Raw genomic sequence first — 10,477 nt, forward strand, 5'->3', positions numbered from 1 at the left:
GCAGCCCGCCCCGACCGGCGTGCAAGCCACGCCCTCTGCGGGCTCTCTGCCCGCGTGCTGGTCAACTCCGGCCGCGGCTCCGCCCATGCACCTCGAGGCCTGGCCAATCGGGTGTGCGGAAGAGCTGCCGGGTCCGCGCCCCACCCCCCTAGGGGGCCGCAGCTTTGGTGGCTGAAGGCCCACCCGAGCCCACGTCGGGGCGCAGGGGCGGTGCGGGCGGGGTGCAGCCCGCGGTTACAGCCCCGAGGCTCTCTTTACCGCCCTCCTCTTCTCAGCCTAGCGCATACTTGGCTCTGGTTAATTGTTGAAAGGATAATTGGTGTCAAGGACATTAGAACAACCCCTTAACGCCTAACACAATAGCTAAGTCCATTTTTGCAGACTGAATATTTTAAAAGCTGTTGAGTTCAGCACCAGGCTGCCTTCCAGGTTTTCAGAGAAAATTAATTCCAGAGTAATTACTCAGGGCTTGCTCTGTGTCATGGATTGAGAGACGTGATGTGAAAGACATGGGCACTCCGGAAAAGCTCTAAGTCTGAAAGGGGTATCAAACCGACCTAGGATGGGTACAGTGCGAGATTTGACTGGAAGGTCTGTGCGGGGTTTGGGCAGAGTATGTGCAGAGGCCAGAGGGAACTGGTGAGGCTTATGGGGCTTGGGTGAGCTAGTAGAATTGGATGGGTGAAGTAGGGATGGAGATCAGTACCCTAGCAAAGGAATGCCTTTATAAAGATGCATCAGGGCATTATAGAAAAGCTGACTTTGACTTGCTGAAGAGGCCAGTGGGCTGGTTGTATTACACTTCCTCTCAGATTTTATTTCTCAAAATCGGTGCTCCAAACCTGTTTTATACCTCTTTATATTCCAAGTTAAAGAGGCAGAGAGGTTTAATGCATGCTAGGGAAATAAGACCTGCGTAATTTCCAGCTACTAGAGTTCTGATCTGTGGTCAAATAAGGGAGATGGTGGAAATGAAGTCCTATTTTTTGTGCATTTAAGAGTCAGGGACAGTACCATGCGTTTTGCATTCACTTATCTAATTTTGATGACAACTATGTTACTATCCTCATTTTACAGACTGGGAAGACAATCTCCAGGGAGATTAAATAATTTGCCCCATGTCACACTGGACTTTCTCTGCAGCGCCTGCTAGTCAGGTTCCTTCAGCTCATAGTTGAGAGTCCCTGCTCATTTCTTTCATGACACCTGTTCCATCTCTGAGTTTATTGGTAACTAAGCATAATTAGGAGCTACCTCGAAGAGCCCAAAAAGAGTGAAAAATTTAAGAATGCTGCTGTTTGGGGGGCACCTGGGTGGCTCAGCCGGTTAAGCATCTGCCTTCAGCCCAGGTCATAATCCTGAGTTCCTGGGATCGAGCCCCACATTGGGCTCCCTGTTCAGTGGGGAGTCTGCTTCTCCCTCTGCCTCTGCTCCTCCCCCCACTCATGCTCACACTCCCTCTCTCAGAATAAATAAAATCTTAAAAAAAAAAAGAATGCTGCTGTTTGGTGTAATCTGTTTTTCACATGTCTCTCTTATTCTTGGCAGAAAGACCTGTTTCCATTCTCTACCCTACCCCAGGTTTCTGAAAATAATTTTACCTTAATCTTTCAATCTTATCCACAAAAAGTATTGTGAATGCAACAATATGAATAAATCTTAAACATTATGTTGAGCAAAAGGAGTCAGACACAAGAGTACATATCATATGATTTCATTTATATGAAATACAAACCAGGCAAAATTCACTTGTGCTGTTGGAAGTCAGGATAGCTATTACCATTGGGGAAGATTGGAAGTGCCCGGAAGGGAGACCATAGGGGCTTATTAAGGTGCTGGTCATGTTGTTTATTGATCTGAGTGTGAGTTACATGGATGTTTGTGCAAATTCATCAAGCTCTACATTTATCTGCACCATTTAGTAAGTGTTATACTTTAATAAAAAGTAAAGAACAAAACAACCCACAAAACCCAAAAAACCTACTGAACTATTTTGAGTGCTTCCCAGGTAGGTATATGGCATTGTGCTAAATGCTGTGAAGTGCATAAAAATAGAGATGAGTGGTTGCCAGGGGCTGAAGGGAGGGAAGCATGGGTAGTAAGTGGTTGACAGGTACAGGGTTTTATTTTGGGGTGATGCAAACGTTTTGGAACTAGATAGAAGTAGTGGTTGTACAGCATTGTGAATGTGCTAAATGCCCTGAATTGGTCATGTAAAAATGGTTAATTTTATGTTCCGTGAATATCATCCCAATTAAAAGATAAAATTGGGGGGCGCTTGGGTGGCTCAGTCAGTTGGGCAGCTGACTCTTGGTTTCGGCTCAGGTCATGATCTCAGGCTGGCTCCACACGCAACAGGGAGTCTGTTGGAGATTCGCTCTCTTCCTCTCCCTTTGCCCCTCCCCCTGCTCGCTTGCTTGCACTCTCAAAAAAAAAAAATTTTTTTTTATTTTTTTGAAATAGATTGAAACAGATTTTGAAACAGATTACACCAAACAGCAGCATTCTTAAAATTTTCACTCTTTTGGGGCTTTTTTTTTTTTTAAGATTTTATTTATTTATTAGAGAGAGAGAGAACATGAGAGGGGGGAGGGTCAGAAGGAGAAGCAGACTCTCTGCTGAGCTGGGAGCCCGATGCAGGACTAGATCCTGGGCCTCCAGGATTATGACCTGAGCTGAAGGCAGTCGCCCAACCAACTGAGCCACCCAGGTGCCCTCAAATAAATAAAATCTTCAAAAAAAAAACCCTGATTAAAAAAAACAAAGATGAAATTGGTTCACTGAATGCAATGCGGTATTCTGGAATGGCTCCTGGAACAAAAAAGGGTGTTAGCAGAAAAACTGATGAAATACAAATAGTTCGGTATTTGGTAGTTCTTCTCAGTTTGATGAATGTACTGTGGTTACATAAGATGTCAAAATGAGGGAAAGCTGGGTGATTACATGGGAACTCTCTGCACTCTGCAACTTTTCTGAAAACTAAAATTGTTCCAAAGTAAAAAGTTCAATTAAAGAAAAAAATAAGAAATAGAAACAAGGCCATGGGCCACTAGAACAGGACCCTAGCTTTCATAAGTTAGTGGTAAGATCTTGAGCAAGTAAGTCACTTTTCTCTGATGAGCCTTAATCTCTCATCAGCAAAAATAGGATTAGGCTGCAAAAGTAATTTTTATTTACTTATTTATTCATTTTTTTTTAAAGATTTTATTTATTTATTTGACAGAGAGAGACAGAGCGAGAGATGGAACACAAGCAGGGGGAGTGGGAGAGGGAAAAGCAGGCTTCCCGTGGAGCAGGGAGCCCAATACGGGGCTCGATCCCAGGACCCCGGGATCATGACCTGAGCCAAAGGCAGATGCCCAATGACTGAGCCACCCAGGCGCCCCCAAAAGTAAATTAAAGATTTTATTTGAGAGTGCGTGTGCACAAGCGGAGGAGGGGCAGAGGGAGAGGGAGAAGCCGACTCCCCAGAGTGGGGAACCTCACGCAGGGCTGGATCTGAGGACAGAGATCATGACGTGAGCCAAAGTCGGACGCTTAACCAACTTAGCCACTCAGGTGCCTCACTAATTTTTTTTAAGTAATCTCTACACCCAACGTGGGGCTCAAATTTATAACTCCGAGATCAAGAGTTGCACGCTTTGCCAACTGGGTCAGCCAGATGCCCCTGCAAACGTAATTTTGTGTGGGTAAAAATGGTAACCTTCCCACCCTCCAAATCCAGATCAGAATCTCTAGGCATGAAGGGCTGTGGCTTACAAAAGATGAGATTTTTGCCTTAACCTAGTAAGCAACCTTCAAACTTCAGATACCACTACAGGAATGATAAAAGTGTACTTGGAAAAAATTGGTTGATAACCTCAGATTCTTCCCAGTTTTTTTTTTTTTCTTTTTTAAAGTAGTCTCTACACCCAGCGTTGGGCTCAAACTTACCACCTCGAGGTCAAGACTCACAGGTTCTACCAACTGAACCAGCCAGGCATCTCTTAAATTCTGTAGTTTTAAGTCATACTTCCCACTCTCAGGAAACATGTTTTCTTAGGTAGTCAAAGTTTGGGAAGACCTAAAGCCATGTGGAGGGAGAGTTCTTTTGGGGATTCATTGACTGGAGACTTAACAATGAAGTAGAAACAGACTGGAAGGCAAGCCCTCCTCAAGCAGGTTTTGCATACCGGGTTTAAGTATGGATTTGATGGGAAGCAGTGAGGGACTAGAACATAGCAACGTTCCAGGAAGATTTACTTGGCAAGCTACACAGGGGAAGCTGGGGCAAGCAGAGATGTGGCAGGAAACCACAGGACTCCAGATGGGACTTGAAAGCTTTGCTGAGTGGTGCTCATGGGAGTTAAGAATGGATGTTTCTGTTGTGGAGAAGGAAAAAGCCACCAGATCTAATGACTATTGGGTTGCAACTTTATGTTCTTTATAAATTCATGATTTGAAAAAGTTATGTAGATTAGAGGTAACAGAGCATTGTGGTGGACATCATGAAGGTAAAGGCAGTTCTCCTTGATAGGATTTCAGAGTTCATGCTTGAAAGCATTTAGAATAGTATCAGACACATAGTAGGAACTCAATAAATGTTGAGTCATTGAGCAACTAGTAACACATAGGGTGCCCTGCAGAGCCATGGAAAGCTCTTGCTGTGGTTGAAGAGCAGCATCTGCTGGTCATCCACGGCAGCGCAGGATCCCATAGTTACAAAGATCGGGCCCAGTCCACATTCCAAAAACTATATACAGGGATGATCAGTGGGTCCTCCCCAAAAGCCTACAATAAAAAGGCAGGATGAAACAGGAGCCATCACTTTTAACAAGAACGTTCTTTATTTGTACAAAGCATAATTTTCCTCAACACTCTTCACTCATTTGTCAACAAACTTTTGACTGTATTCATTTAACAAATTAACAGTGTCAAACTACATACATTTGACTACCTGTCAACCTCCAAGCACTCAACTTAGAGACAAACAAAAAAGTGCTTGGAGCACCAAATATCAAGAGGAAAAAAAAAAAAAAACTGAGAAGAAAGGTCAACAGAGTTACTTTAGAAGCAATTAAAGGGGATGGTTTTTTGCAGTGGGGATTAGATTCCTGAGCACCATCAGATTTCTGCACTTTGGGACATTAAGCAGGTTATCAAAGTTCCTGGGTTGGCAGATGTGAGAAAAGGAGGGAGAGAAAGTGGGAATCGGGAACAGAGGAGAGGCAGAAGAGAGACAGGAAAGGAAAAGCACAGAAGGAGAAAGTTGTGCCTAGAAGAAATAACGTTTGGAACTTGTCATGAATTGGAAGAATGAAAAACGAAAAGTCAAAGTCTAGGAAATGGACTACAAGAAGAGAAAGCCTGGAATTTTATACCTTCCAGGAGGTGACCATAAATCCTAAAGCCATACAGTGGTAGGCAGTGAGGTGCATCTAAGACTATCTTTTTTTTTTTGGTAAGAGTTATTGGCACACTTGCTTGACTAATTCCATTCTACAATGCTGATTCAAAAGCATATGTGCCCAGAGCGCAGCCTCGCCAGCAGGTCAAATGCCTACCAAGCAAGACAGAGGAGCTCCAAGCCAAGTGGGTCTGGAGAAATCAAAATTCAATTGTTACTGTCAAGTGAAGAGACAACAGATTTCATTCTTCTCCTGTAACCTTTTATAGTTTCCTAACGCTAAACACATTCTGACCACTTTAACAAGCTAGTATTGCCAAATCCTGTACAATCAAAACAGGCTGACCATGCTCAAAGCCCCAATTTTTCCTGAGCTTTGACTACCCCTGTGATCTGGAACACAGCAGGCAGCATGGAAGTCATTATTACTTTTTTGGGGGATGGGTGGGAAGGGAACTGGGGATCAAAAACTGCCTACCATATATATAAGTAAACAAAAGAGATCAAATTGACTAATCAAATTAGCCACTCAGAATCCCTCTTGCCAAAAGTCATTACCTTCAGACTGATCTGGCAAAATGGGATTCTGCTGCGCTGATGCTCTGACAGAAGCGCTGGTTTTGATAATTTTAGTCAGTTTTATTTTGATCTTCTCAGGCTCTTCTGGCTAAGACTACTCGCCCCAGCAGGGAAAAGCTTCTCACAAACGTACCACATTTCAGGGTGGTACCTTCCAAGGTGCCAGTCTTCCCATCCCATTAGTTGTCCACTTCCTCCTCTTCATTCTGTTCTTCTTCTTCCAGCCTTTCCTCATCTTCATCGTTGTCCTCATCCCTGCTCTTGTCTTGCTCTTCGGCATCTGTTTTTTTGTCTTTGTCCTTCTTCTTTTGCTCTGAAGCTTCCTTCTTGCCTTTCTGCTCTCTCCTATATGCTGCAAGGAGGAAGATGGGGATCAGGAGGCAGGGCTGAACCAAACAGACCACAGCAGCTAACTCCACTGTACAACTAGAAAAGCTGGGGCAGAGAAGGAAAAATAACCTGCTCAGCATTACAAATCAGATCTGAGGTGGTGCCAACTGGACTGATTCTGAGTCACATCCAATACTTACTTCCTGTCCTTACAGGGACCCAAGCTGAGAAGACTCAGGGCCAGGTGAACATTTTCTACTTGGCTGAACAAAGGAAAGGGTCATTACCTTCCAAAGCTTCTTTCAACGGGGTAACGAACCGCTGGAACTCCATCTCTTCCATGGCTGAGAGCACGTCACTGGCATTCAGTGTCTTGCGTTTCCCTTTCATTGCGAAGTTGTTGGCACTGAAAGAAAAAGATTAAAGGCCGTCAGGGGGCTGTCAGACCCCCTCCTGCCGCGTAAGGGATGGAAAAGGGGCACCAGAGGTGGTATGGAAAAGCCTAGATCTTAGATGCATGGATTTTTGTGACATGTTAAGTCCCTCCCTTCCCTGTACAAAGGGTAATTTTGCTGTTTTATTTTGTTTCAGACCTTGCAAGAACTGGATAAGGGTGAATCTTCCCCGCACTGAGATAAGGCACAATTGTTGGGGTTTGTGGACTACAGGCCAGGGGGTCTCTTTGCGGCTCCCTTACGCCCCAGCCCCAGCTAAGCTCTGGCTAGCTCAGCCCGCCTCACCAAGAAGTGGCGTACAGCACGAAGACGCTAGCAGCGCGGGAGATGGCGCTGCGGGCCTCCTTGGAGATGTTGACACCGTCCGGGAGCTGTAAAAAGAGCGTGGGTGAATAAAGCTGCCGGCCCAAGACCTGCTTCCCCCGCTGCCCGCCCTTCCGCCCCGGGCCCATCCACCAGCCAGAGCTGTTCACCGCTTCCTTGATGATCCTAGTGATGACGGCATTGGGCAGGTTTAAGTCCTCGGGCCTCTCCGCCATTGCCGCCGGCGCCGCGGCCCGCGCCTACGTCTCAAGCCTCTTCTTCAGGCCGCCAAGGCGTCCGGACTTCCCGCGTCGCCACAGTCTGACCCAAAAAGGCTTCCGTCACGCCCCACGTTGCCCACACTGTGTCCCACAGTGCCCCGCGCGCCATAGCCTCCCTCTTCACCCAGCCCCGCCTCCGCCTCGAGTCGCCCAAGCATCCGAACTTTCCACGTCGCTACGGTTTTGGCCCTTCCGGGCTTCCGTCCGACCCCACCGGGATCCAGCGCCCCTTCCCAGGTTCGTTTCCCTGCTTCTTGCCGCCACCATGTCTGGAGACTTCTCATCAGCTCAAGTATGGCTCACTGGAGCTTCCGTCCCTTCCCCACAGTGCTCTGCGCCGCTGCCTGGCAACGGCGCTGCCTGGCGGCTAGCGCGGGAGACGGAGGCGTGGACTGAGCGGACGGGGCGGGGCTCCTTCCGACGTGGGGCGGTGCCCCGCCTCCTCTCCCAGGCGGCCGGAGGGGTCACGTTTGCCGAGTGGGTTTCGGCTTTCTGGCAGGTTGGCGTGCCCTTTGTTAGCGCGGGCCTCCGAGGCCGAACTCTTCCACGTCCCTCTTCTGGAACGAAGCGGGTATCTTCTTTCAATTCTGCGGGACCTGATGTTCATCTTTAATCTTTTCACCCCTCCCAAATTTGTAATAATCGCATTAAGGATAATTGTCCCCTAGAATTGTTGAACGCAAACTCCTTTGCCAGTACAGCGCTAACGCTGGCGACATAGAAATGGGCACAGGTAGACCTCGGGCCTCAATTCGGGCTGGTCAGGTAACGAAAGGGCAGCAAGCAGCCGGTTGTAAGGATAACGCGACATTGCATTCCATTAAAAAACAAACCCTGTTAAAATTGTATTTGTATTTTTCAGTTCATTGACTTAACGCATCATACATATTTCGCAGTCAAAAGCTTTAGCATGGTTTTGCAGTGGCTCTTAAGTTGTATCATTTTCTTGTTGTGTAGGTAGAAATTGTCTTCGATCCCACTGAGCGAGCAGGAATGCTTTTTTTTTTCTTGAAACATACTGTCTCACGTCACCCTTAATTTTCCTGTTTTTTAAAAAAGAAAATTATTGGGGCGCCTGGGTGGCTCAGTTGGTTAAGCGACTGCCTTCGGCTCAGGTCATGATCCTGGAGTCCCTGGATCGAGTCCCTGGATCGAGTCCCTGGATCGAGTCCCGCATCGGGCTCCCTGCTCGGCAGGGAGTCTGCTTTGCCCTCTGACCCTATCCCCTCTCATGTGTTCTCTCTCATTCTCTCTCTCTCAAAATAAATAAATAAAATCTTAAAAAAAAAAAAAGAAAATTATTTATTTTGAGTAGTTTCTACAGGCAACTGTAGGGCTGGTGCTCATGACCAGAGTTCAAGAGTCACATGTTCTACCTACTGAGCCAACCAGGCATCCCAATTTTCCAGCTTTTGACAGAGACATGAGTACAGAGAAATTCTTCCCTATTAGGAGAAAAACAACAGCAAACAGGGTGATAAACGGCAACTGAAACTGCATTAGTTAGAGATTATAGGGTTTGTTGAGAGAATTCTCCATTTGGAGAGAACAGTTCTGGTTTAAAGATACCAGAAGACACTCCCCTCCATCCAATTGCTGTCTAATTGGAATTGGGACCCCTGTGTTGTCAGATATTTTGATTTTTTTTTAAATTTTATTATGTTATGTTAGTCACCATACAGTACATCATTAGTTTTTGATGTAGTGATCCACGATCCATTGTTTTCGTATAACACCCAGTGCTCCGTGCAGTACGTGCCCTCCTTAATACCCATTACCGGGCTAACCAATCCCCCCTCCCCCCTCCCCTCTAAAACCCTGTTTGTTTCTCAGGTCCATAGTCTCTCATGGTTCATCTCTCCCTCCAATTCCCCCTCCCCATTTTTCCCTTCCTTCTCCTAATGTCCTCCATGTTATTCCTTATGTTCCACAAATAAGTGAAACCATATGATAATTGACTTTCTCTGCTTGACTTATTTCACTTAGCATAATCTCCTCCAGTCCCATCCATGTTGATGTAAAAGATATTTTGATCTTTAAGAGGAGTCATAAATCTGAATACTGTGGACTATTTCCACTTAAAAAAGTGGCTCAAAGTGTAGGCCAAACAAAACGAGTCATAGGGCAGGTGCGATGCCATACCAATAATTCATTATCTTTGGTTTAATTTATAAGTTCTTTAGAACAGGGACTTATTTTGTTCATTACTGTTCTCTATGCCTGCAACACGTCCCGTCACATATTGGGTAGTCAATAAATGTGTTGAATAAAAGGAAGAAGAAATGGATACTGTCCTTAAAAAGGGGACCTAATGTCCACCTTTAATCTTTTCACCCCTCCCAACTTTGTAATAATCGCGTTAAGGACCAGGTGGTAGTGATTGCCTAAAATATTTCTAGAGAGAGAAAGATAATACTATTTATTGAGCCCCTATTATGTATCATACATAAAAGTACGTTATTTCTCTTAATGCTTCCACAATCCTACTTAGGGATTTCCTGTCCCCTCTTTATATGAGGAAACAAGCTGAGAGACGTGAAATCACTTGCCTACGACCGTACAGCCAGTAAATGAAAAGCCAGAGGCCTCTGATGTAACTGTAAGTCTACTGATCTACTGTTTGAGCAAACCCATTCATTTCTGGTGGGTATTTAAGCTGCCTGTATGAGAATTGGAGCATACTGCAAAATGAAGCATGTTTTCCAAAGGTGTGAACCATCTAAAGCCATCTCAAGTACTTCTCTGATTATATTAGTTCTGATTTGATAAGGCTTTTTAGAGATGATGGTGTCTTCTCCCTAATGATTAATGAAGGGGAAAAAGAAAGGATGCTAATACTTATTTTGAACTATATGCCAGAACTTTAAAAAAAAATATTTATTTATTTGAGAGAGAGAGAGAGAGAGCATGATAGAGTGAACACAAGCGGGGGGGAAGGGTAGAGGCAGAGGGAGAAGCAGACTCCCCGCTGAGCAGGAAGCCCGACGTGGGACTCAGTCCCAGGACCCTGAAATCATGACCTGAGCCAAAGACAGATGCTTAACCGACTGAGCCACCCGGGCGCCCTTTTAATATCCAGACCTTTTATTTTTTTATTTTTTAAAGATTTTATTTATTTATTTGAGAGAGACAATGAGATAGAG

At 45.4% G+C, this 10,477-nt stretch overlaps 1 protein-coding gene across 1 annotated transcript; it reads right to left on the reverse strand.

Annotated features, from left to right (window-relative positions):
• Positions 1-4,809: 4,809 nt before the first annotated feature.
• POLE3 (DNA polymerase epsilon 3, accessory subunit) lies at positions 4,810-7,457 on the reverse strand. The gene is made up of 4 exons (XM_021691314.2): positions 7,224-7,457; positions 7,036-7,121; positions 6,583-6,701; positions 4,810-6,317 (listed from the first exon to the last, which is right to left on the reverse strand). Exons 1-4 carry the CDS (start codon positions 7,287-7,289, stop codon positions 6,145-6,147), a joined length of 444 nt encoding a protein of 147 aa, XP_021546989.1. The 5' UTR covers positions 7,290-7,457; the 3' UTR covers positions 4,810-6,144.
• Positions 7,458-10,477: the final 3,020 nt, after the last annotated feature.

This window comes from Neomonachus schauinslandi, chromosome 13, assembly GCF_002201575.2.
Source record: "Neomonachus schauinslandi chromosome 13, ASM220157v2, whole genome shotgun sequence".
NCBI classification, from domain to species: Eukaryota; Metazoa; Chordata; class Mammalia; order Carnivora; family Phocidae; genus Neomonachus; species Neomonachus schauinslandi.

Excerpts from the sequence above, each read along its gene's own strand:
- POLE3 (XM_021691314.2), bottom strand. The coding sequence starts at position 7,289 with ATGGCGGAGAGGCCCGAGGACTTAAACCTGCCCAATGCCGTCATCACT. Across the intron at positions 6,702-7,035 it reads GTGCTGTACGCCACTTCTTG|TGCCAACAACTTCGCAATGA; the intron begins GTGAGGCGGGCT and ends TTTTTCTTTCAG. Across the intron at positions 6,318-6,582 it reads GTTGAAAGAAGCTTTGGAAG|CATATAGGAGAGAGCAGAAA; the intron begins GTAATGACCCTT and ends TCCTCCTTGCAG.